This window comes from Lissotriton helveticus, chromosome 2_2 (genome assembly GCF_964261635.1).
Source record: "Lissotriton helveticus chromosome 2_2, aLisHel1.1, whole genome shotgun sequence".
NCBI classification, from domain to species: domain Eukaryota; kingdom Metazoa; phylum Chordata; class Amphibia; order Caudata; family Salamandridae; genus Lissotriton; species Lissotriton helveticus.
This window is the reverse complement of record NC_136060.1, coordinates 35,689,986-35,717,865: the sequence shown is the minus strand read 5'-3', so window position 1 is coordinate 35,717,865 and position 27,880 is coordinate 35,689,986. Positions and strand designations below refer to the sequence as shown.

The 27,880-nt window shown below is 47.7% G+C and overlaps 2 protein-coding genes across 2 annotated transcripts in view; one reads left to right on the top strand and one right to left on the bottom strand.

Moving 5' to 3' along the window:
• The window catches only part of CFAP96 (cilia and flagella associated protein 96), a 221,294-nt gene extending 206,971 nt beyond the window's left edge, over positions 1–14,323 (bottom strand). The window contains exon 1 of the mRNA XM_078678866.1: positions 14,185–14,323. The gene's annotated coding sequence lies outside the window, so the exon portion shown is untranslated. The remainder of the gene's footprint in view (positions 1–14,184) is intronic.
• Positions 14,324–14,922: 599 nt separating this feature from the next.
• Positions 14,923–27,880, top strand: part of UFSP2 (UFM1 specific peptidase 2) — a 228,999-nt gene continuing 216,041 nt past the window's right edge. Inside the window, exon 1 of the mRNA XM_078678042.1 lies at positions 14,923–15,017. Coding sequence (XP_078534168.1) covers positions 15,015–15,017 — 3 coding nt within the window. The 5' untranslated portion in view covers positions 14,923–15,014. The remainder of the gene's footprint in view (positions 15,018–27,880) is intronic.

The following is a 27,880-nucleotide window of genomic DNA, read 5'->3' as shown; positions in this document are numbered from 1 at the left end:
GTGTTTTACTTTTATATCAGAACCTATCTTCTGTGTTACACCTTTATCCAGATGGTTACCACCTTTGGTATCCTCCCCCACAGTGTGCTTGTGAGTCAATCCTCATGTCTGAAAGCTAATGAATTTAATTTTAAAGAGCATGGAATTGCCTGATATTGGAAATGTTGGCATGGTGTTGTGGAGGCTTTATCGCTTAGATATTCTGCATGATAGTGGTGTACATGGTTTGCAGGGGTCAGGGACAATGTTGAGCTCGAAAATTATTAGGCAATGTGACAAGATTCAATACAGTAGCTAAACAAGCATTGGCATTGCCAATAGGTCTCACCTTTGGGACCTTATAAGGGTTTAGTTATGCAGCACAATATCCTTGGTGCAACAAAATCAACGGGTGCATGGCTAAACACTTATAAGGTCCCAAAGGTGGGACCTATTGGCTATGCCAATGCTTGTTTATGTAGCTAGAGTCCAAAACTGTGTGATGTCACTTTTTGTTTTGTCATCAATATCAAAGGCCCTGTGATGTAAATCGGAAACAAAGTTGTGTAATATGAATCTCTGTAACCCAAGCAGCTTAAGGTGAGCATAAAGTCGAATTTTCTACTTCAATGATTTTTTGTGAAAATGCGCTACTATGGTGATTTGCTCAAAGATAAAGAGATGGAATATATGATGATGACAGAAATAAACCAGGTAACCTGCATATAAGAAAAGAAACCTAATTTGAGACGTGAGCTAACTGGGCACACGGATTATGTTTCAGGCGTTATTCAACATTATCGGCCCTGCTGGTTTATATTCATGTCGAGCCCCCCAGTACAGCTCGCATTTTAAATGCAGAGGAGTGATTAATAAAGAACATAACTAACAATCGTGCTTTACGCTTGATATACAAAAACAATTAATTACAAATGTACATTAATTGTGCGGTGGAGGGGCGGACATACTTTAATCTTCATACAAAGACGGTCAAGTGTATTTCCACCAAACAATTGCCATGATTTAGGAAATGTGGAAAAGTGTTGCATTTTCTTTCAATGTTTTTCATAGAGCTTGCTCTACTCTAATTCGTTGTTTTTCACGAGGTCTCCCATACTCGGAGCCCGAAAATGGCCATCTTCAGGCTTACCTAGAGACAGCTCTATTTTTCTCACTAGCCTCATATTTTCTTTAAAATAAAGGCATTTATATAAACATGCATACAGGAGTTTTCAATCATCCCTTTTCATCGATTGGTCTGTTCAAGTGTCAGGTGCCAGGTGTACCATGGTTTCTTTGATATGTATTTCTCTTTTTTTGCTAATTTTAATGCATTTGTTTGAAAAAAAATTTATTAAAAAATAGACGCTTACCAAAGCCAGAACTGTTGGGTTTGCCATTGATTGTTATAAAGGATTGAATTAATTATTTTGCCATGAATAAAGTACAGAGCACATAGTTATGTCCCGCTTTATCACAGTTAGTGGTCTTTCACCGGGCCTCATTGATGGTCGTGGTCCTTGGGTCCTGAAAGTGACCTTCTTTCATCCATTTGCCGGACTCTTGAATTGATGGTCCAACAAATTGCTAGAGAAAGTGGCTCTGAACAGAAAATTACCCAGTCCCATAAGACATTACAACTAAACAGCATCGATTGTTCTTGTGTGTGTACACAAGGCTTGTGATGGACACTCTGAAAGCACAGCAGGAGATGGAGCAGCACCCCAAGATTCTTCACAACCCTTTAATTTTCCACCTGCTTCCCTTGATACCCAGACAGGGCTGGATAAATCCCATCATGTGGCCTTGAGTTTCAGGGTGAGATAGTTGAGCATAAAGATAGTCTAGTCCAATCGTATGACTTTTAACTATTCAAAAGTAATTTGAGTTCATGGGCATGATGCCCTTCCTGTATACCCGGAAGTTTTAGCAGTGTTTAATGTCTATTCAAAATATTCCTCCTTCTCCCCTTAAAATAGAATGTATCAAATGAAAATCCTGACTAGTAAAACTTTATTTTGCAGCTATTCATTCCTGAAGTACAATTTTCTTTAATTACAAAAGTCCCTTCACAAGCCCTCTTCTCCTACCAGAAAATGGTTATAGCATGCGTGATGGGAGGACACCCCAGTACTCTGTGGGGCTGAGGGCAGTAAAGGCTGAGTCCTGGCAAAGTGAAAAAAAAACAAGACTGCAATTCGCAGAAATACATAGGACTGGGTGCCCTAGTGTAATAAAGACGTCACCATGAAGTGCCCACAAGCTCTGATGGCAGAACCGTTACCCTGGCGAGAGGCTGTCCAACAGGTGGGGAAGAAGAGCACCCAACCAGTCCTTGGGGTCAGGTGTCAAAAGGATGAACGCCCATCTAGAAACCAGTGATAGCTTTTCTTCCGAGCGCCTCCTCTGGGTCACGTGACTTGGTATCGGGTCCTCCACACACCACAGGGAGAGCAGGACATCGACAGGATGGAAGCATTCTGCTTGGGCACTGCTGTACTGTAGCTACACGAGACAGGCACTGCTATACCAGGCACTGCTACACTGGGGCCTGCTGGGCTGGGGCCACTGTACTGCATCCACAGGGCTTGGGGCACTTCTATACTAGGAACTGCTGGCTTGTGTACTGACGTCTACTGATGCGGGGCGCTGTTCTGGCTTCTGCTGAGCCAAGGGCACTGCTGGGTTAACATCTCAGCTGTACTGGGCAATGCTGGGTTAGGGGCACCATACCTGCAGGAGGTTAACCTATTGGGCATTTCTGGCTAGGACTGAGGCGTACTGGTACTGCATAGCTTTCCTCTGTTGTACAGGACACTCACCGCTGCCGTTTGCAAGGGACTCCTGCAGCTCCGGGAACCACAGCCACGGGATTAACTGAGGTAATGTGGACATTGCAATGTAGATGCGCCCTGGGCGGCGTCATCTCCTGTGGGCTGGAAGTGATCACTTTTCCTGCGCTCGGGAATCATCTAAAGCGGGGCTTGAGTTGGGGCGCTGGGGGGGCGGGCCCGACTCACTCGCGGGAGCGATAATTGGGACCAGATGGGCAGCGCGCTCCTGCGAGTGAATCTCCGACGTGCACACGTTGCCATTGAAAGCAATGGAACGCGTGCACGTACTTGACTGAAAAGCCTAAGCTCTCGGAAAAGGTAGTTTTCCTTTTCAGCGCATGCGCACTGCGAAGGCTCGACCTTAAAAGGACCGACTCAAAAAGGGTGCTCAAGATCAGAAATTTAGGAAAAACCATGACGTTTTATTAAGATTTAAAGTACAATACAGAAAAAAGGAAAAATTAAAAGGCAGCAGCAATTTCATTGAATCAATACAAATACATATAAGTCAGTTGCCATGAAGGCTCGGAAATAATGCAATAATGAGCAAAAATCAGGTAAATAGGCTAAGTCTCAATGTGCATCAAATCAATAGAAAGACCTGCAGCATCCCTATTAGAAACCAAAAATATCTGGATCACTCCCAAATTCCAGGGATTATATAGCCATTTTCAACATAGAAAATCAAGGAGACTTCAAAGTCAGCATTATTACAAGAAATCATATGTAATATTTTTAAAACATCACATAACCATTGTTAGAAATGGGGATCTCTGGTTGGCTAAGGCTTGCGCCAAAGCAAGGCAGAGACCATCACTCTAGTCAGGTAAAGGGAGTTACACCCCAAAGATAACCCCTGCTCACCCCCTTGGTAGCTTGGCACGAGCAGTTAGGCTTATCCCAGTGGTAATGTGTAAAGCATTTGCACAACACACACAGTAACAACATACTAGGCACACCACAAAAGGAACTCCTTACAAGGTTATATATAAAATAGCCTTTGTCTTATCATAAAACACAATTAGATAGTAAGCACACATTATACACTGTGCCAACTGCCATGGGCAATATTTACAGGGGATTATTTACACATGAAAGGCCACGTGGGCCACTGTCCGAATCATCACTTGGTAAAGAATAGTAAAAGTAAGAATATATCAGGAACTTAGAACACAGCCAGTAATCACTGGCAGACACTATACTCAGCGTCAACCTGTAACATAAATCATAATATGCACAGTATCACATAAGGCGAGAACTCTATTCTGCTCCAACCTCATAAGCCTAAACATAGTAGACCATAATCTCCTAAACATAACTTGCATTAGGAAAGAAACTTACTAACATAAACTGCAGTAGGGAATAAATCAAACCTAGACCACAGTAGAGAATCAAATAAAACATAAGGTAGTAGGTAAAACCTAATATTCAAAAAAGCACATCCATAAGCATAAATCAAGGTGCATAAAACATACTATAAACATTAAATTTCCTAGCATCTATAAAAATCACACTAGGGCCTGGCGCCCTATAAACCTGACAGTCCCCTTGGCTAACTGGCCATCTCTAAGGGGCTCAAATGCCTTCTGTCCAAAGTCAGGGCACAATGCCAATGCAGCGCCAGTCAAGGGTGAACACTTGGCGCAAACATAAACGTTGCAGCTGCCCACTACTTGCTGGGCAGCTGGGACTCTCAAATGAAGGCCTAAACGTAGCAGCTGGCACTAAGTGCTGCGCAGCTGTGCAGGTCAAGATGGAGGCGAAGGAGTGCTTCTCACTCCTGAGTCCAAGACATGTCCCCTAAAATAAGCAAGGCCTAAACGGTGCAGCTGCCCACTACTTGCTGGGCAGCTGTGAGAGTTAAAAATGTGGTATGGGCTCTCTCTTTGAGCAAATGTGCCAAACGGAGTCACCTAAGCTCTACAAACCATGTCCCTGGAGCACACGGCTCCTGAAATAATTAAGCGCCAAAATAGAAGAAGAACTTACCCCCAAGCACTGTGGAGCGCACTGGCGCTAGATAAATATGCACCTGATGGAGTCACGCACAGGCTCTCTCAACAACACCTGCCCGCCTCGCTGGAGCCATCTGGCTCTGAAATAATGAGGCCAATAGAGACAAAAACACTTTCCCCCAGTGTTGTAGCAGTAACCAAATGGTGCGCCGAAGCCACCCCCACAGGGACTTTAAATAAATGGTGGACACGTTGGAGCGGCCGTCTAGCTAGCGGGGCCGCTCAGGGGACCATTGCAATGTTATGGGCCTAGGGGGCGGGCACCAACAATGTGCCCCGACACCACGCCCTTGTCACTGTAGGATTCAGCCCGCACTCACCGGGGCTTTGCAGGCTCTCTGCAGGCGCCGTCCCCTCGTTGGGGACTGCGGGCAGGACTCGGCCTCCGGGGCTCCCCTCACTCATGGGAGCCCCGCTACACAACGCCTAACTCCAGTAGGAGGCGCATCTTCACCTGGTCCCTCTTCTCGGGACCTGGACTTGGACAAGGACAAGGCGGGGCTCGGTGCGGCAGGGGGAAAGCGGAAGTGACGTGCACTGGGCCCGCCCCCACTCAGGCAAGGCCACCTGGCGTCCGGGTCAGGCCAGGGCAACACCGGCGGCTCGGCCAAAAGTTTAGTACGCGGCTCGGGCCGCAGCGGTGCAAGGCGGGTTGGGCACCCGCATTTAAATTAAATATTAAAATAAGGGTATAGTCGCGGGGTGGGCACCCGCGTACTAACTAAAAAGGAAGCGCAGATGCAGGGTGGGCACCTGCTTAAATCAAAGAACTAAATAAACGGCAATCACGCAGGATGGGCACCCGATTCTATTCAGAGATAAATAAGCGGGGTGGCACCCGCAAGGCCGCCATCATGGGGGAGTCCCTACTCTGGGGATTCCCCCTCCAGCTGCGCCATGCAGCCCCGGGGCAGCAAAGCTCCAGTGTCCCTGGGGAATTCAGGCAGCGCGCTCCTCGTGTTCAAAAAGAGGCAAGCGCTCTGAAAGCAAAAAAACCTCACAGGGCTAACAGAAATTAAGATCAAGGTTCTAGGGCAAGGACATGGAGTAGACAGCTCCCTGCAAAGGAAAGTTCCCCAGTCATCCCAGGCAAGGCAAAAGGGTCCCAGAAAGAAGTCCTCCAGGCGTCCAGGGGCAGGGCAGAGCCCAGGGAGGCAAGCCTTCCCCTGAGCCCCAGCAGCAGCACACCCCTGGTAGATTAAAGTCCAAGAACAAGAACATTTTCATGGGGTCACAGCCCCTATATTTATACCACCAAATCCTTTGTCTCAAAGGTGTAGGCAAGGGGAGAACCAGATACAACTGGTTCAGGAGCACTTTGTTTGCCCAGCTCCTCTCTCCCTTTCACAAGACAGGCCAGGGACATCAGACGCACCACAGGAGGTAGTGCCAGCATTGTGGAGGGAAGGCACAGCCCTATTCAGGTCCCAGGTGCAACTTCTCCCTCCCATCTACATGCAGATCTCCCTATCTTCCACCGGGCAGACTCATACTGGCTCCTGGAGCCAACCCCACCAGCCAGCCCCTGTCACTCACAAGCCAGACAGGCAATTCACATCTCACAGAACACAGAAATGCCAACTTCTAAAAGTGGCATTTCTAAACTAACCACAATAAATCTGTGCACACTATTGCGCAGCATTTATTCTCACGAGTTTGCACATATTAAACTTGACCCTGCACTCCCCTCATATCAGGAACTACCATGGACACACATATCCCCCATGCATTCCTATAGGAGGGCAGGCCATCTCACCACACACACTCAGAGTGTGCACGTACTTTACACTGGGCCACAGTGTTAAAGTGCGCAGAGGCCTAAAATCACTACCACTATGCCAGAGGCTTAAGGCAAAAAGTCTAGGGGTGAACCTGCAAAAAAAGCCCAAGTCCAACAACCATACCATGGTAGCACTAACCAACATCATGAATGTTGATTCTCCCCTTCTGACTAAATGTTATTTTCGGTAGACACGGGGAGATTAAATGATTCGCACAGAATCACAAAATGTTGAGACTCGAACTTGAATCCCCAGTTCCAATGTCGGCTACTCTGGACATTACGCCACATCATCTCCCTTTAGTTGGAAAAAACTGTGAACACGACAAACCCCCAGAAACCATTGAAAAGCAAAGTCACCGTTGTGTCCTGCGAGACACGTTCTAGTGTCTCGACAGGCACAGAGTTAGTAGCCACTCCCCTATGGGAGTGGGCATACTTGCACGCCCACACGCATCCCTCACAGGCGTCACGAGTGACGGGAGCCTGTCAATAAAAGGGCCCAGGTGCACATGCTCGTGGCCAGTTACCAACACAATAAGCATGCCTCTGTGTGCGTTACTTATCTAGCATGTGGGCCGGGGGCCCACAACACCACATTGGCGACGAGAGGGTTGAGCCCCATGTGTTCGGCATCAGCCGTTTTGTGCTTGATCCGGGGAACAATGGCGAGGGCGTAAAGCTCCCCCATGCCTGGTGAGCGCATGACAGCTTCTGACTGCAAAAGAGAAAAGGGAAGAGAAGGCTCAGCTTCCACAAATCGGTGCCCCGCTGCCACCCACCTGCTGGAAGACTAGGCAGCGTGATAGGAAGCCGGCGCCGAACAAAGGAAGCATCCCTTGACCCCATGGAGGTCAGGTACAGCCAGCACCAAGCGTGGTGTTGCACAACATTACAACCCCTGAGCTTGGCCGTGAGACTGGCCAAAGCAGACCTTGCCGCCTGCGAGGGAAAAATGTATAGCAGGAAACATATGCCACCCAAACGCGTCATCGCTGACGTCGAGCATGCTGCTTCGATACTCGCACCCCTGTTGCCTGGTCGTCCCCTGCAGCCTTCTCGATTGGGAGGTGAGGCGCCTCATCCGAATGCCGTAATCGGCAACCACGGGAGACAGCGAGTCGAGTCTCCAGCCCCCGCGCGGCCAGCAGTCAGCAAGAGATTGCCACCAGAAGGAGAGAAAACAGCTCTCTACTACCAGGCGCCACAGAATCAAAACAAACAAGATGACGGACAGAATGTTGCACTATGGCAAATCATTCACCCCAGTCACAGATCTGGATTTAATCCATCATTATTTTGCTCACCAAGCCACCCCAGTACAGACATGGCCATATGCAAATCAGTCTTGACCCTGTGCCTCATGGGAACAGTCCAGCCCGAACTGCCAAGCCATGTCTTCCCTGGACCGGAATCAAGCCTCCTAGGACCGGTTTCTGGCTATCAGCCGTCTACAGTCAAGATAGCTTGACTCCAGTGGCTTAGTGAGCATGGGACCCACGTCTGGGCATACCCTTCACACATAGAGTGAACAGCAAAACACACAAGATGATGGACGGAATGTTGCACAATGGTAAAACATTCACCCCCAGTCACAGATCAGGGTTTAATCCATCGGTATTTTGCTCACCATGCCACCCCTGTTCAGACATGGCCATATGCAAATCAGTCTTGACCCTGTGCCTCATGGGAACAGTCCAGCCCGAACTGCCAAGCAATGTCTTCCCTGTACCGGAATCAAGCATCCTAGGACCGGTTTCTGGCTATCAGCTGTCTTCAGCCAGGATAGCTTGACTCCAGTGGCTTAGTGAGCACGGGACCCACCTTTTTGGCATACCCTTCCCACATAGGGTGAACAGCAAAACACACAAGATGATGGACGGAATGTTGCACAATGGCAAAACATTCACCCCCAGTCACAGATCTGGGTTTAATCCATCGTTATTTTGCTCACCAAGCCACCCCAGTTCAGACATGGCCATATGCAAATCAGTCTCAGACTTGAGTCCCTTGCTCACTTTGCCACTGGATTCAAGCTAACCTGGCTGATGACGGCTGATTAGCCAGAAACCGGTCCCAGGATGCTTGTTTCCGGTCCAGGGAAGACATGGCTTGGCAGTTTGGGCTGGACTGTTCCCATGAGGCACAGGGTCAGACTGATTTGCATATGGCCATATCTGAACTAGGGTGGCGGAGTGAGCTAAAGAATGATGATGGATTAAACCCAGATCAGTTGACTGGGGGTGAGTGCTTGCATTGTTCAACACTCCGTCCATCATCCCCTTTGGTTTTGCTTTGTTCGCCCTAAGTTGGCAGGGTATGCTCAGACGTGAGTCCCTTGCTCACTTTGCCACTGGATTCAAGCTAGCCTGGCTGATGACAGCTGATTAGCCAGAAACCGGTCCCAGGATGCTTGTTTCCGGTCCAGGGAAGACATGGCTTGGCAGTTTGGGCTGGACTGTTCCCATGAGGCACAGGGCCAGACTGATTTGCATATGGCCATGTCTGAACTGGGGTGGCGGAGTGAGCTAAAGAATGATGATGGAATAAACCCAGATCGTTGACTGGGGGTGAGTGCTTGCATTGTTCAACACTCCGTCCATCATCCCCTTTGGTTTTGCTTCGTTCGCCCTAAGTTGGCAAGGTATGCTCAGACGTGAGTACCTTGCTCACTTTGCCATTGGATTCAAGCTAGCCTGGCTGATTAGCCAGAAATCGGTCCTAGGATGCTTGTTTCCGGTCTAGGGAAGACATGGCTTGGCAGTTTGGGCTGGACTGTTCCCATGAGGCACAGGGTCAGACTGATTTGCATATGGCCATGTCTGAACTGGGGTGGCGGAGTCAGCTAAAGAATGATGATGGATTAAACCCAGATCAGTTGACTGGGGGTGAGTGCTTGCATTGTTCAACACTCTGTCCATCATCCCCTTTGGTTTTGCTTTGTTCGCCCTAAATTGGCAGGGTACGCTCAGATGTGAGTCCCTTGCTCACCTTGCCACTGGATTCAAGCTAGTCTGGCTGATGGCGGCTGATTAGCCAGAAACCGGTCCCAGGATGCTTGTTTCCAGTCCAGGGAAGACATGGCTTGGCAGTTTGGGCTGGACTGTTCCCATGGGCTGGACTGTTCCCATGAGGCACAGGGTCAGACTGATTTGACTATGGCCATGTCTGAACTGGGGTGGCGGAGTGAGCTAAAGAATGATGATGGATTAAACCCAGATCAGTTGACTGGGAGTGAGTGCTTGCATTGTTCAACACTCCGTCCATCATACCCTTTGGTTTTACCACTGAATCAAAGCCTTCATGCCTCCTGCAGCACCAGCGTCAACGTTGTCGCTGCACAGGAGCGGAGACGCGCTCTGCAGTAAATGAAAGCACCCGTCACATGGGGAGTCCACCCGCAGCTGAGACAGTTCCCACCGGCCGGGCCGAGACAGATAAATACATAAGCACTCACTTGGAAGGCCCTGCTGTGGTTGCTCTGGTCCAACCCCGCATAGGCGTCCATAAGCCGGTGTGGCCGGCTGGCTGCATCACCCGCCGCCATCAGCGTTGTAGGGTGAAACCGGAGGTGCAGCCTGCCACTTTCAAAGTGTGGCGATTACACCAGTGTGGTGCAAGAGGACGGGAGCTGCATCACCACGTGTCCCTACCGCCATAGGAGAAACCAGTCAGCCGGCATTGCATGCCTTCCGGTGACTACGCTGGCTTTTCTCTTCACGCTGCTAGCTCCAGACGAGGCCAGTGACACTCGAGCAGTGTTGTGCTCAATACCTTAGCAGACACAGGATCACAAAAAGTGGCTGGCCGGTGTGTGTGAGAGAGCATTCAGCAGCACCAGCCCCCGCAGCTGAGGGCCCGCACCAAGCAAAGAGCGACTGCGGCGCCACCTAGCAGATACTTTAAAGTACGCACCCACAGTTGGACAGCAAGCAACCCTCAAAATGAACAAGCACTTGTGCCACCCCAGCAAGGGTGAAATGCACGGGGCCAGCATTGATTCGGCAGTGAACATGCCCCACATCATTACGCAAGCAGTACCCCTAGCTCCATGTCAGTACCCCGGACAGAGCTACAGTTGAGCCTGAGACCGCTACTCCCCTACTGTTCCTTATGTGCCTGCTTCAACAGCACTGTGTGCAAGATAGCTGCACTCCCTCTGAGGGGCACTGAGGCAAGGACGAAGTCCGGTCACACACGGCCTGCAGCAGGTTTTCAAACCATGAGTGGCTGCAGCGCCACCTAGAGGACGTCTCACGCACCGTTTCCCAGCTGGAGGAGCTATCCAAGTGTACATCATGTGAGAATCAAATGGACAAGGACAGTAGAGCTATCCCCAGAGAATAAAAGTTCTCTTTCATCCACATAACTGCAGGAGAACACTACAGTGCCATCTAGTGGCTGCTTCCCCTTATAGTACCACATCGCTGGAAAGCACAGCCAGTCAGAAGAAGATGCCCCTAACCTGCAGCAACATGTAAAGTGGCATGAACAGTGCAACCACAGAACATGAAGAGGCACTTGTGCCAGGTCGAGGCGCAACAGTAGAGAGCACTCAAATAGCCACAAAGCTGCCGCAGTTAAGAAGGACGCTGCCAATGACCCCAGGGCTAAGATAAGCACCAAGGGGACAAGCAAGGTCCACTGATGGGATCGAAAAGCAATCAAGCCCATGAAGGTGCAAGGAGAAAATGTGCCACGTACGCAACCCCCAGTGGTCGTCTGATGCCACCGCAAGCGAGGAAATTGTGCCACCCACCCTGGTGATGACCGTGCACCACTGCAAGCCACAGAATGGGCACACCATGTGCCAGAAGAGGGCACCTGGAAGAAGGACCAAGAGCAAGCAAAGTCAGAGGTTCGCGAAGCATGCAGTCAGAAGCGTGTCAGCATGGGCAAACGCCCAGAAGAGAGAGACCTCTTCGAAAAGAAGCACTGCTAGAGACAGCAGGGAGATCCCCTACATCTCCACAGCAGCAATGGAGCCCAGAAGGCACCAAACGCAGCACAATGTCCTCCCTCACACTGCCTCAAGCAGGAGTCGTCAGTGACCCAAGGCTGACGAGAGGAGAGTCGTACACTACAAGTGGCCACCCACCACCACAGCTCACCACTGCCGTGAAAGCCATTCCCTGGAGAGGGAACATTCGGAGTAGGAGCGTTGAGAAGCTGCCTGAAGAAGGAGCACCCAAGATTGATGGCTGCTCGCCATGCAGCCGAGAAGAGCGACTGAAGTTTTGCCTGAGTAGACCGGAGACCATTGAAGTTAAAAAGCCCTGTTGGCTTTGTTAGAACATGGTGCCTGTCACTGCACCCGGAGAAAAAGCAAAAGAAGAGTGGAAATTTGTGTCACCCAGAAGAGCTGGACAAACACAGGTGCGTCAAAGACAACAAGAGGAGAAGCACAAGGACTCGTAGCACCACAAGCCAAGAACACCTCCAAAGACACCAGACAGCCACCAAGGCGGACCGACGGCCCTGGCGACAGCACCAAGGGAGAACCACACATAAGCCGCAGCAAGCGCAAACCGCGTTGCTCCCATCGTTTCACAGGGAGACCGTCCAGCCCCGGGTGTCGGCAGTTGGAGTCGAACGGCATACCTGCCCCTGACCGCAGATGCCAGAGGTGCAAGAGAAGATTCAGAAGACGCGGTCACGTGGCTATGACGTCCATTCTGAAACTTTCTCTCCTAGTTAATCAGTGCTATCTGTCGTCCAGGCCCCATGACAGCTACATCATCAGTGCCATGTGCATGACACCGCACTCAGCAATAAATGTGGAAGTGTGACCGGAGGGTCTACACCAAGAATCGGACAACCAGCTGAGGTCAAAAGAGAGAGTGGTGAGTGTCAGGGCCACACGATGAAGAAAACCCAAGCTACAACAGGAATGAGTCCTGACACAGCGACAGCAAGGGAAGAGGGGGATGACCCGAGAAGTAACTGGCAACCGCACAGCGGGAGTCCGAGAGTAAACCGCACAACCTGTGCGAACCGAGTCTCAAGACTTACTTTTCTCAGCGTGTTCATCACTCCTCTGTCATCAAGTCCCAACAGCCCATGAAGTCCAAGTACATGAAGTGCCTCCCGAGAGAACATGGAGGTACCTGGCCACTCCCTGCCTCAGGCGATCGACTCCGGACTAAACGCCTGCATCCATCAATGCAAGTCATCACCCGCCATTGTCCAGATTCACCACCCGGCTGGCAATGCCACCATGCCAGTCCTCAAGTGCGTCTACCAACACCATCTCGAATACACATGGATTGGAGTCCTACGCTATTGCCAAGCTAGCCAACAAGAAGACTCAGAGGCCACCTGCTAACCTGGTCTGCACCTGAACTGCTGCAGCGAGAGCATGTCCTGACCAAGATCCACACACCCTTGAGGTTTGTGCGAGAGACTGGCTACTGGCTAGTCGGCGGTTTGCAGCTGCCTCGAGCTGGCACATACGCAGCCCCAATCGCAGCCTATCAGCTGTCCCGTGGCAAGCCCGAAGAAGGGCCTTCCCAGGCGGGAGAGCTGAAAGAGACATTGCTGCCCACAGGTCACCGAACACAGCAAGACAGCCTAAGAGAGACTTCAGGTGATCCAGAAATAATCCAGTGAACTTTCACCATGGACTCCAACCATGATCTTGGTGCACCCAGTTAATGAACTGTTATTATTCTCCACATACCATCCTCCAGGTTAGCGAAAGGAAGCCAACTGGGACCAAAGGGCATGCTTCCACCAGCATGTTACTAGAGTGCAGCGGATATCTCCAAGCAAGCGCTCGTGTCCTGAATCACACGGGTTAAATAATGGGGGCATGCCGAGATCGTTGTGCTACCAGTCCTGGTCTGCTGTCTTATGGATGCCTGACCTGAGAAGCTGATAGACCCTGTGGTGTATATTTCATTGTCATTTCGCCCTAGAGGTTGGACTAGGAAACCTTTGTTTTTATTAAAATTTGGCAGGAAAGTTGTGTCCTGCGAGACACGTTCTAGTGTCTCGACAGGCACAGAGTTAGTAGCCACTCCCCTACGGGAGTGGGCACACTTGCACCCCCACACGCATTCCTCACAGGCGTCAAGAGTGACGGGAGCCTGTCAATAAAAGGCCTGGTTACCAACACAATAAGCATGCCTCTGTGTGCATTACTTATCTAGCATGTGGGCCGGGGGCCCACAACACCACAGACACCACAACCTGTTGCGAAAGGAAGGGAAAATACATGAGACTGACTTCAGACACTGAGAACTACAAACTGATACCTACAGCCCAAAAAACTACAGCTACTGGTAACCAAAGTGCTATAAACCAAGGACACCAAAGAAAACCATAAACACACTAGGCACCACTGACACTGAAGATAATAGGCACTGCAATCAACAAGCATTGAAATCATTAGACCCAGTACTGGGAGAGGAGGGGTGGTTAGTTGGGGGCTGAGAAATGAAAACTTCATGAGTCACTATTCGATAATTTGTGAACACTTTATCTCATTGTCAGACACTGAAAAATTTGTAATTTATAGCACTGGAAACAGAAAAGTACTCACTTTGAAAATCAAATATAAAGGCGAGTACGATACCTATAAAGAGATTTGTGATCTATTCCGAGCACTCGTCTGGCGCAGACGCCCCCTCTCCCTCAGTTGCCCTGACGCTCTCTTGTCACTCCAAAAGTTTTGTTTCTGGTTGCTAGGGATTCGGGATGGTCGACTGTAAGAATATCGACTTTATGTGGAATGAGACAACTTTATATTATATAGTCGTTGAAATTGAAGAATGCTCTAAATCACGGTTTTTGTTTTACAGGCTGTGATAGTACGAAGCAAGAGAAACAAGCAACGTTTGAAATTAACGTGACCTCCCCGGAGTTTAGAAATTGTGGTACAGTCCAATGACTCACACAAGCAAGCTAAATGTTCGCAAAGTATGTTGGGTATCGTGACGGAAGCGACTGGAGACGAATTGACAAACTGGTAGCCTTCTGCTAAATAGCCGTCCACAAGTGTAAGATGCTTTTTAAACATAGTATATGGAGATGCGTAAGGAAACCACATACTAAACAGCGCTTGTCCTATATGGTTTGTTAAAAGCCGTTTGATAAAAAACACCGATTAAAGATAGCCCCGTTGCTATCATTAGTAATACTTGATTTTGTTCAGGAATATGTGGTGTGGTCTAATTATTGATAAAGCTATCCAGAATCAGTAAGAAAAAAAATTCCCGTGTAACACTCCTATGGTCAATGCTAGGCATACTTCACCACAAGATGGCGCGAGGTTTTTCACAGAAACTAGTTCTTCCTTTTCCTGTTCTTTTAGAGTCAGCACAGGCAGGATAGCTTACTGTGGAGGGATGCAGGGCCAGCTGTTTGCCGAATCATATACGCTACAGCTTCACAGTCACAATCGCCATGGTGAGCTCGTTTCTCAGTGTGTTACATGTTTACTGCAGTGGTATTGTGTTTTTTTTGTTGTTTTTTTATTGACATGAGCGTACGTGCCAAACCAGTAGCAAAGTTTTCAGCATGAACGCACAGCTTCTTCAGCCAGAAGCGACACGTCCTCACAAAACTCACCAGATCCTTAGCTCAGCGACACGTGATTAGCATCATTTAAAGTGCATACTTCTCGATGATCTTTATTCGAGTGTAGGACGGACCATAACTACCACACCGAACTAACCAATTTTTTCTTGTGATTTTCCATCATATCCTTTCAATGCAGATCATTGAAAGTTTTTCTACTTCCATCGGCATTTTCAAGTTAAATCTTGTGACACCCCCACTGATGACTAAATAACAACACTCCTATATTAACAATATAGCTAATTAGACCGATGACTTGTCGTTTTGAAAATGGAGGGAACCCATTCTCGCAGAGCAAAGGCGAGAGGTAGAGCTCCGTGGCCTGATGGGATCCCCTTATCCTAATGATCTATAATATAATACTGAGTTTCTATAGCGAAGGTAGGCGTTGGCAGATCTGTCTTTTGTAAAGTAGTTGTTCCCTGCAATGATGACAGGACACTTGCTGATGTGCAGGCAACAATATTTTTTCTACTTGTTCTACACTTTAGAGAGCGTTGAGCGTGCTGCCTAACTCTCCGACTCTCGAATCGCGCGTTTCTAGCGCGATCCAAGATGGCTGCCGCTCACGCTACGTGATGACGTAGCCTAACCACTAGAGCGCGACTCTACATATCTCCCCCTTTTTACCAACAATGAGCAGAGCAGTCTCTATATATAGATGGTTACTTTTCTTCTCCCAGCTCAAAGTCCCGGTACCTAGAAGGCCTCACAATCAATCTGCCCCCCCTTTTCCGTCTTACCGGGGTGGAAGTCACTTCTCTAGGACTGTTCACTGTAGACCCCATCTCTCTACCTTCTTGTGTTCTCGGTATCTCTCTGCAGGGAGTCTCTCTCTCTTCTCGGGGGTGTACCTCTGCTCTAGGACTTTCACTGCCCCTTTGCTCTATTTCCGGTCCCTCCCTGGATCGCGCTGTCATTCTCCTGCGTCCTGCGATCTGTTGTTACTTGCTCTCTGTCTTCAAGGTGCCATTGTAAGATCTTGTTGCATCGGGACATGCGATCTTGGGACCACACGTTCCCATCACTGAGCAATGCAGCCCGGTCATACACCTCCTTTACCTGTAAGGGTCGGCTGTATTTGATGTCACCTATTTTCTGTAATACCGCCAATTTGACCCTGACCCATTCTCCTTCCTCCAGGGATGTTTCCTTCACATTCTTCCTTCTGTTGTAATGTTCTGTATAAATCGTTTGGGCTTTTTCTAGATTATACTGCACCACTGCAGGGGACCATTTACTGGTTACAGTCTTCTCCTTCCACGCCAGGTTATCTTTCGTGAAGGGATCTCTACCCCTTAGAATTTGGAAGGGGCTGTACCCCGAGCTCGTAGGGGTTATGCGGTAGGCCCATATCATGTTTAAGACCTCCTTTTCCCAGTCTTTGCCCCTCATGATGGCTGCCTGGATGGATCCCATTAACACTCTGTTGAAGCGTTCCAATTGTCCAATTCCGACCGGATGATATATGGAAGTATATTTGGATGTGATCCCATTTCTCTCCATATACCTATGCCATTTCTCTGAGGTAAACTGGGGACCATTGTCACTCAATATCGACTTGGGAATACCTTCCCTGAGAAAGGTCGCAGTGAGGAACTTGAGTATCGTTTCAGTGTCCATTTCCTCTTGAATGTGCACCTCAGGCCATTTAGAGTATCTGTCCACTATGGCACATAGATATTTTGGAGTCCCTTGGTCATCTAGTATTGGTCCCAATATATCTACGGATAGTTCCTCCCACGGATTCTTCGGATTGATGAATTTCCCTAGGGCTGGTCTCAACGGCGTCATTGTCTTATCCGCTCGTTGGCATTGGTCACACTCTCTCACATGTCTCTCTGTTTGTATGTCCATTCCTGGCCACCAATATCCCTGCTTGGCCCTCATCTTGGTTTTCACGATCCCCAGATGACCTTCATGTAGTGTCGCCAACAATCGTGGTATTAACACCGCAGGGGGTACAACTTTGTCTCCTCGGTACAGAAAGGTTCCTTTATCGTCTAGGGACAATTCTTCTCTCACTTCATAAAATTTCCTAAGGGTTGTTCGTAGGTACCTTTTTTCAGGCCACCCTCCAACTATGTGTTCCTTCACTTCATGGATGTACAGGTCTTCCCTATACGCTTCCGTCCACTCTTGATTGCTAATTACTTTCTCCGGGTCTTCCATCAAGGCCACCATCTCTTCGCTCGCTTCCGTTCCTTCACTTACTTCCTCCATCGCAGCGGCTCTACTAAGGTAGTCTGCTACCTTGTTCTTGCTTCCCGGGATGTACTCCACATCGTATCGGTACTCTAGTAATTTCAGAATCATCTTGGCTATCCTGGGGGTGGCGCTTGCATGTCCACTGGACGTGAGTACTCTTACAAGTGGTTTGTGGTCTGTCTTCAGTTGTAATCTCTTGCCCCAGAGGAACTGGAGAAATTTGCCCATGGCCCATACCACTGCCAGCATCTCCCTCTCTATGACACTGAATTTCTTTTCTCTATCAGATAGGGCTCTGGAAGCAAAGCTGAGCATTTCAGTTGTTCCATTTCTCCTTTGTTGCATAAGGACTGCTCCCAGTCCTTTGTCACTGGCGTCTGTCGTCAACACTGTTTGTCCTTGCGGGTCATACCCTTGCAGGGGTATGGTTTGGCTGACATCGTTCTTGATGCTCTCGAATTCTTTCTGCGTTTCTTCTGTCCACGTGAACATGGTTTTTTTCCCTTGTGAGTTGCCTCAGATGATGTAGTACTCAGCCATCCCTAGAAAGGATCTCACTTCTTCCTTGCTGGAGGGAGGTGGGGTGTCGTAAATGGCCTTCACATTTTTCCTTTTTGGTGTAATGCCTTGCTCTCCTATTTCGTGTCCAAGGTAGGTGACTGAAACCATCCCTAGACGGCACTTCTTCCACTCCGCTGTCAGGCCTTTCTCTTCCAGAACATTTAGCACCTTGGCTAATTTGGTGTCGTGGTCTCTCCGGTCTTTCCCCATCACCAGTATGTTGTCTTGGAAGTATTGCACCCCTTCCATGTCCTTGAAGAGACGGTGTATGAGATTCTGGAAGAGGGCTGTTGCCGAGGCAAGTCCAAATGGCATTCTGCGGAATTGGTAACACCCAAAGGGTGTTATGAACGATGTTAGCTTCCTGCTTTCCGGGTGTAGGGCTATTTGGTGATATGCAGACGTCAGATCGATAGTGGAGTACCATTTTAGTCCTTTGGTCCTGGCCAACATTTCTTCGATACGGGGTAATGGAAACTTTTCCACCACAATGCACTTTTTAAATTCTCTCAGGTCCACACACAGCATGACATTGCCATTGGGTTTCATTACTACCACTAGAGGCGCCAGCCACTCTGCGCAGTTTATGGGTTTGGTTATTCCAGTCTTCTCCAACCCATGCAATTCCTGTTGCACTGCTTCTCTCACTGCAATGGGGACATTCCGTACCTTATGCGATACTGGTGTGGCATTGTCCTTGAGTTCTATTTTGTGCATGAACTTTTCCAATTTCCCGACTTTCCCTCCAAACACCTTAGGGAAGTACCTCTTCAGTTTTTCTAAGTCAGGCCATTGTTCCGGTGCTGTCATCAACACTTGTATGTCACCTCCTGGGTCTAGTTTTATGCCCAGATCTCCTTGATCCATCCAGCCTAGGACCGAAGGGCCCTTTTCCGCTACATACAGTTTGCACTCCGCACTCCGTCCACTGAATTAAAACTTTAGCGCTCGGTATCCTACCATGGGGATTTGTTCTCCCGTGTACGAGACAGGTCTTATATCCGGAGGTTCCAATCGTGGTCCCAAGTGGGGCTTAAACTTCTCATTCCATACTGCTCTTTGGACGATGGTATACGGTGATCCCGAATCCACTACAATGCTTATCTGTACACCTCCTATTAGCATGTCACACTGCGGTTTGCTCGATCTTCGGACGTCCACGCCCAGTACGTGATCTTCTATGCACAGCACTGTGTCTTCTTCTTCCTGCCCTCTATCCTCTGCTTCTTCCGAATCTTGTTCCACGTATTTCACCGTGTTGCGGCCTGCTTTCGGGCGACATACCTTTTTGTAGTGCCCTGTTATGCTGCAGAACATGCACTTCGCTCGGAACGCCGGGCATCTCTTGTCATAGGCCTCATGGGCTTGGCTGCCACAGCGATAGCACGTGTTTCTGGCTCCTCTGTTTTGCTTCCCTTGTTGCGCCGGCTTCCCCAGACATTTGTTGGGCCCTCTACTGTTTGTCGCTGTGCCTTTGTTCTTTCCCTCGGGTTCTTCGTCGTCTACCTTGTTCACCATAGGTCTCGCGACCGGTTCTCTCTTGGCTGCATCCGCACATCTCTTCGTCAACTCAGCCTTTTTTACAATCTCAATCACTTCCTTCAGTGTGGCATCGCCGCTCGCCCACAATTTGTCTTGCACTGTTTTGTTAGTGGTGTGCATCACTATCTGGTCCTTTGTGAAATCGTCGTGCAGCGCGCCAAATTTGCACGTCGTCGCTAATTTCTTCAACGCTGCCACGTACTCATCAATTGACTCCCCTATTTCTTGCTTTCTCTGCTGGAAATTATACAGATCTATAGACGTGCATACTGCTGGCCTGTAATGCTGATTGAGTTCCTCTATGGCATGCGCAAACACGTCGTCATCTGCAGCTTGTCTAGGCTTGGGTACCAGGTTTTGGAATACCCTAATCCCTTCTGGACCCAAGTTGTGTAGTAATATTCTTTTTTTTCTTTTGCTCGTGAACGCTTCTTCGTTCTCGTCTTCCAGGGCTTCTATATAATTGCGAATGCACTCTCTCCAGTCCTCCCATTTCATCAGGGGCTCTCCCGGTTTTGGTAGGATTGGGATTGGAGTCGTCATTGAAGACGCTTGCGCGCACATTTCTTCGCGCTTTTTCGGTGCTGTTTCCTGGCTCTTGGGACTGCCTGGCATGCTAGTCTCCTCCCCCTGCTCTGGTTGGAATTGGGGACTCTCTGTACCCCCTGCTCCACTTCTCCTTGACTCCGCCAGGGCCCCTGTCCGGTTCGTGGCTCTCCCTTTTAAGTTCCCCTCCGGTTTTTATGTTCTTTGTTTGCTGGGTTGGCTGCAGGCACCTCCCTTTCTTTGCCTTGCGTGGGGGTACTAGGGGCCTATTCCTCCCCCTGTTCCTTGGGACTGGTTGCCCTCGTACTTGGTCGTGCCAGCATGCACCCTGCTCTGGTGCGTCTCCTTGCCCTTCTGCCATGCTCTCTGTGGTACTCCTACTTCCTCTCAGCGTTGGGCCTGTCTTGCTTCTTAGTGCTGGGTCTTTCTTTCTTATTTATCATTTTTTTTTTTTGATGGTTGCAGGTCCCAGCCTTGTCGCCACTGTAAAGTAGTTGTTCCCTGCAATGATGACAGGACACTTGCTGATGTGCAGGCAACAATATTTATTCTACTTGCTCTACACGTTAGAGAGCGCCGAGCGTGCTGCCTAACTCTCCAATCTCCGACTCTCGAATCGCGCGTTTCTAGCGCGATCCAAGATGGCCGCCGCTCACGCTACGTGATGACGTAGCCTAACCACTAGAGGGCGACTCTACATCTTTCAGTACGACCGAACTTTTCATTGAGTACAGTCTGTTGATTATGGTAATCACATTTCTGACCTGTTTATGTCTTTTAATTGCAGCACAGTTATTAGAAAAAGAGCACTGTAGTTTCAAAAATATTGTAATCGTTCTTCTTATCTCTTCTCAATTTATTGTGGATACGTATGAGTGAGCGAACAAAAGAGTAGGCCCAGCTACGGTGATCCCCGACCGTGTCTAGAGTGTTGTGTTCTGGGTTGCCAATTTACTTGGTTCTCTGGAAAGGTTAGGAGAGCAAGTAAGGCACTATGAGCTAATCTGGATTGGGGCCCATAGCTACTGATATTGTATGTTGGCTCTGTTTCTTCCTACTGATGGTCTGTGGTCCCAGGCATAGTTCTGTTTCTAAGCAGAATACCTGCAACATCTTCACCTTGCATCAATGCCCTTGGCTTGGTTCTAGGCAGGAGGCAGTACGGTGTTCAAAGTACCAGGGACTAGAGTCCAACTTGCTTGCAATGCAGGTTTGTACCCCCTTATGTGTCAGGTCCTGATGGCCAGGATGCACAACCAGGTCTCTGAGTGAACCAGCAATGTGGTCTGCGGCATGAGATCTCTGACGTCTCCAGCTCATTACCTCTGATTGCTTTTATTTTCTCCTCCCTTTACTTGTGCTTCTTCTAAATACCAAGATGGAGAAAATTGAATGCACCGTCTTACCTAGTTTTTTTCTAAGCATCAAGAGACAGAGTCTTATGTCGTCTACTTCTACTTCCCTCTTTGGTGTATTGGTTAGTTCCTTTACTTGCTGACCTATAACCAATCATGCTACTACAACTCCTGAGGAATGGGGCTACCTCTTAGACATTGTGGTCTCCATTCTTGGTGTACGACTTGCACTTAGGACATTCACAGAGTTGTGGGCATGAGAGGGGTAAAATTAATCCTGTACGCCTCATCTTTTACAGAGCTTTGATCTGTCCAGCACAGGGCTCTTCTCCTGTTTCCTCCTTGGGCCTATCCAAAAGGCCAATCTTTGAGCTTCTTTCTGACATACTTCTGAAATTGCGTTCTGCAAAGGTAATGGATTAGAGCAGTGGCTCCCAAACTTTTTTAACCCGTGGCTCCCTTGACCTAATTGGCAGTTGGCTGTGGCTCCCCACCATTTTTTTACCAGTGGGCGGGCGGGTGGTAAAAGAAAGAAAGAAAATGGGGCTTCGCTTGTTACAAATGAAGCCTGTGCGCGGCGTTTGTGTGTTTATTCATGCACGAGTGTGCGTGTGATCATGTTTGTTTTTATAGCGCACTATTACTCTGGTGTTCTGGCGCTCTGCAATTCTGACATCGCTGCAAATGGGGCCTAAAGTCTAAAAGTCAAAAGGTGCCTTCTACCTAAATGGCTTATTTAAAAAAACATGACCTATGTTCAGCACAAATATAAAGAGAAAGTCTTTTATAAACCCCAATACCAAGGCAGAAATAAAATGTAATTTCTAATATATATATATATATATATATATATATATATATATATATATATAATTGTATATTCACTATAAAAACAAAGGCTAATGTACATTTTTATCTAGGTGAACATGTCACTTTAAACATTACATTTGAAACTAAAAAGCCACTGAAATTCATCAGTTCTAGTTAACTTTTTTTTATTTTTATTTTATTTTTTATTGAGAATGTGGTACATACAAGGACAAAATTCATTCAATATTATATAGATAATAAAATACACGTCAAACAGTTCATATATTTACACACAATTTGCAATGAAGCCTAACAAAAAAGAAGAAGGACTAAAATATTTAGGGCATTAAAAGAGCAGGCCTGACAATCTGTAAAACAGATAGTTAGATCAGAGACCCTCCTATTCTGGCTGCTCTCCAGTTTGTTACAGGAGCCCAAAGGCGTTCGCCCTTCTCACGCTTCCTCCTACCTTTAAATTCATAAAGACATGATTCTATATTAAGGATACCCAACAGTCTAGACATCCACATCTGAAAGGAAGGGGGAATCGCGTCCTTCCAAGCTGCAGCAATTAAAATTCGAAATACTTCAACAGATAAAAACTCTAAAGCTCTTTCATCTTCCCCCAAACCCAATTTAGAGTCTATACCAAGCAACATTAGAGTAGGGGATAGGTCGATGGAATGACCTAGCAGCCCCTCCCAGAACTTCATTATCTCCTTTTTAACAGAATCCAACCTGTTACAAAAAAAGAACATATGTGTAATATCGGCCTGACTTTCATTACATCTAGGACAGCTATCATTTTCAGCTATACCCCAGGCATATAACTTAACAGGTGTATGATATAGATTGAAAATTGTCATATAATGTTGCGCGCGTAAATTAGATGCTCGGAAAACCTTTTTGTTTAATGACAGAGCAAGATCCACATCAACATCAGGATCTCCTAATTTTAAAGCCCAGTTAGACTCCACTTTCTCAATATCATCCTGGATTCGTTCTACCAAACAATTATAGATAATTTTGATCTTTCTACAACCTTTATAAAGTATCTCCATCAAAGGGAAATCCACTGTCGATGAAATCCTTGGTCTAACAGATCTGATCATACGGGTAACTTGGCCATATAGCAGCCAGTGATTATCTGGAATACCATATCTTCCCTGCAACGTCTCGAATCGCAGGATTCCATCCCCTTCAACTATATCTCCCAAAGATCTTATCCCCCTTCTCTTCCACATCTGCAGATTTCTATCAGTATTCAGATGGGGGAGAAGAGACGAGTTACACAATTGTACATATGGATTTACTTTCGGAACATTAAACAATTTCATTATAGCTTTCCACACCTGCCATGCCCCATACAGAGTCTTCAACCTCGTTTTTTTGTAAAAACACCGCTCCAACTCACACTGCAGCAAACCTGCAGCCTTGCTGCCCAATAGCATCCTATAAATCTGGGGGGGATGTTGTCCATCTACAATCCCGAGTCCTGTGACAGTGACAGATTCACCCTGAAATAAGGTAGTCATTTGAACCAAGAGACAGGCCCAATGATATAGTCTCAAGTTCGGGAGAGCCATTCCCCCCGTTCTGTGGGTAACGACATTAGGTTTGTAGAACGCCTTACCCTTCCATATTTCCAGACAAACCTAATAAACACAGATTCAAGATGTTTCATAATCTTATCCTCTATTAATAGAGGAATAGCACGGAATAGGTATAGCCCTCTAGGGAACATATACATTTTAACTGCATTCACCCTACCTACCAATGAGAGATGTAGCACATCAATTCTTTTTAATTCCCTTTCCATATTCTTAATAAGCGGCAGGTAATTCTCAGTAACAATCTTCCCCACAGTGGCATTGATTTTAACCCCTAGGTATGTAGATGATTCAACGAATCTGTAGTCAGTTTTAATAATATTTTTGGAGCATATGACCTGCGTTTTTGCTTCGTTTAATAAATACCCAGACTCAACACCAAACGTTTTCGCCCTCTCCACCAAGATAGGGAGGGACTGTTGTGGGTTAGTTGTTATAACGGCCAAATCATCAGCATACGCCAAGATCTTATTTGGGTAACCATTGCAAATCACTGGAGTTATACCTGGGCATGCCAGAATACCCTGAATGAGGGGATCAATATACAGGGCAAAGAGAATAGGGGAGCAGGGGCATCCCTGACGGGTTCCCCTCTTGATGTTAATCACCCCTGATTTCTCACCCATAGCCGTCACCCTAGCAACTGGGTCTACATACATTGCCTTGAGGGCTCCTATAATATTAGAGCCAAATCCCCTTGCCGCTAAAACACTCCAGAGAAAGCTCCAATCAACCCGATCGAAAGCCTTCTCTGGGTCGAGCAGGATCATGGCCATCTCCCCCCCCCCGCGGCAGCCTGGGCATCAAATAGTGATATTGCCCTACAAGTATGATCAGTTGTTCCACGACCAGGGACGAACCCATGCTGCCACGGGGATACGAGACTACCAATGACCCTGCCCAACCTCTTTGCCCATATTTTCGAATAAAGTTTAGTGTCTGAATTAATCAGTGATATGGGGCGGTATGATCCTGCTTTTTCTACTGGTTTCCCCTTTTTATGGAATTTTGCAATATTTGTCTCTTTCTATGAGTTAGGTATCACACCTGAGCACATAACCCCATTAAACAGATCTAATAAAAGTGGGGCAATTTCTGCTTCTATAACTTTATACACTTCAAGGGGAATCCCATCGGGACCTGAAGCCTTCCCGGAGGCTAGCTCCTGCAATGCTGCCGTAACCTCTGATAACGTAATGTCCTCATCGAGTTCTTTTTTAGTTGAATCCTCTAATGCCGGACCAGAGTCTCGGAGTCCCTCCCCAAGTTTTTTACTAGATCCTTCATGGTCATATAACCACTGATAAAAATTCTCAAATACCGTGAGGATATCCTTAACTTCCGTATACCCAACCCCATCCTCTTCGATGCGGACAATGGAATTCCTGGCCTTTTCCTGCCTTAACCGGAGAGCAAGCGCTCTCCCTGTTTGCTCCCCTGTCTCATACCTTTTTACCCTATTGGTTTGATACTCCCCTACGACCTTCTTAGCTACCTCTTTTTGAAGTGCTGCTTTAACTACTGTGAGGATTTTCTGACTTTCAGTACTATTTACCCCGGTGGCTATATCGTTCATATGTTGTCCTTCTGCCTTCCCTAATTCCGCCATTAAGGCCTCCACCTTACCCCTGTCTTCCCTTCTCAACCTAACAGAGCAGCTAATGGTCTCACCCCTTAACGCCGCTTTAAAAGTTTCCCAAACCATATTCCTGGAGGTGCTATACCTGTTTGCCGCAAAAAACTGTGAAACCCATTTTTTCAGATGATCTGTAAACCTAATATCACTAAGTAGCTTCCTCTCAAACGACCAAGCATTTCTTCCCCTTTCCCTATAACCTAAATTATACGATAAAACTAAAGGGTTATGGTCTGAGACCACTCTGGGGAGTTTAATAATATCAACTTTAGGTAGTTCAGATGAAGAGATGAGAAAATAATCTAACTTTGTGTACCTTTGTGCTGGATTAGAAAAATAGGTAAATCCATAATCCTGAGGAAATTCTGTCCCCCAGACATCCTGCAGCCCGTGGGAGTCCAAAAGGGATTGTACCGATTGGAAAACCTTGGGCTTACGACCCAAATATGGTGTGGAACCAGCCCAATCAGCCGGTATATTAAGATCCCCTTCTACTATCAGCGGGGTAGACCACCCCACCAATTCAGCCTCAAGAAAGTCAAACATCTCAGGCTCATCCTGGTTTGAGCCATACGTTGCGCATAACGTAAAGCCCAGGTCTAATTGAGCAACAACCCATCTCCCATGACTATCAGCTTTCACTTTCTTTGCTTTACCTAAGGACCTCCGGATTAATATAGCAACTCCACGAATTGTAGACGTCTGCGTAGAGCATACAACTAGTTCAAAACCACTCAAACACAGTTGGTTACGTTTAGCCCAGGGAAGATGGGTCTCCTGTATGCAGACAATATCTATTTTTTCATGTTTAACCACATAAGCCAACCTCTGTCTTTTCTTCAAATCATTCAGGCCTCCTGCATTTATTGTACAGATTCTAATATTAGCCATTACATTGTGCTTGCATCTCGCCAATCAGATCCTTTAGCATGTTTTTATTCATCATCTCAGACCTTTGCCCTAGGCTGTACCACGTCCCCTTTTTCCCCATTTTCCACCCACTCACCCCGCACACCCAGCCCTCTACCCTCCCCCTTCTATCCCTTCCCACCACCTCCCCAACCCTCCACCCCCCCTACTTTCCCCTCGTTGTGAGGCACACAGACCCAGTCTGTGCAGTGATGGAACGCAGTGTTTGCAGTGAGGATAATGTGAACTAATACCCATTTACACCTAATAACACTTCCCGCACACCTCCTACTCGCCTTACCACACAACACCCCCCACACTGGTCCTCTATCCCCTCTCGCAATTCCACCAATCGCATTACTAATCGCAATCGCATTACCACCAATCGTAATACTCCCTTTACACCGAACAATACACCTAACAACACCTCCTCCCCACCTCCTACTCGCCTTATCACACAACACTCCCCACACTGGACTTCTATCCCCTCTTGTAATACCACCAATCGCCCCAGACGCACTACCAATACGGTCTCAGACCATGACATACACACTCTTCTCCACTCCTACGTCCCGGCTCCCCATAATCGCCTAGCCACCAACCAGCTGCCCATCCCAACGATTATCTCTAACCCCCTCAGACACCAAAAGGATAACAACAGAGGCGCCGTCCCCAACAACCTCACAAATGTACCCCTTACTATAGAACCTTCCTCCACCCTCTGCACCCCTAGCCTCAAATGCATACTACTCAATTACAGATCGGCCCAAAGACATTCCGCGGAGGTCGCCGATCTCATCACTTCTCTGGAACCGGATCTAACCATTCTGACTGAAACATGGTTATCTGATTCGTCTACACCTATCATGGATATCCTAGTCCCACCCAACTACTGTATCATTAGACTTGACAGGATCAAAAAGACAGGCGGTGGAATTGCTTGTATCTATAGAAGCAACCTCTCAGTTATTAAAGCGTCCGCCCCCTCTCTTACTTCCTGTGAATACCTCTGCCTTGATATCATCAGCGAAAGCAAACCGGTATGTTCACTACACATCATATACCACCCACCTGGGGACAAGCTCTCCTTCTCCCAACAACTCATGGACACAATTTCAACCAACTCAGGACGGCAAAACACCCAAATTTTCCTTGGCGACTACAATCTCCATTGGAATGACAGCAGTGACACAGTGGTAAATAGCCTCAAAAGCTTCCTCAACGCCCTTGATCTCACCCAAATTTGCAATAGCCCGACCCATGAGAAAGGTTCTATCCTAGACCTCATCATCTCCAAAGAGGACGCTATTCAACTTGAGTCAATCCAACCTTGCGACTGGTCAGATCATCATATTGTCTCCTTCCTTATCAATGAAAAAATTAAACTTAACCCAATTCAAGCCTCTAAGCCCAAAGTTTGGAAAAGAGACATGAAGAAACTCAACCCAAACTCCTTACCGCCTAACAGCTGCAATCTCCTACTTCCCCCTCCCGGCGCCACGGACGTTCATCTCC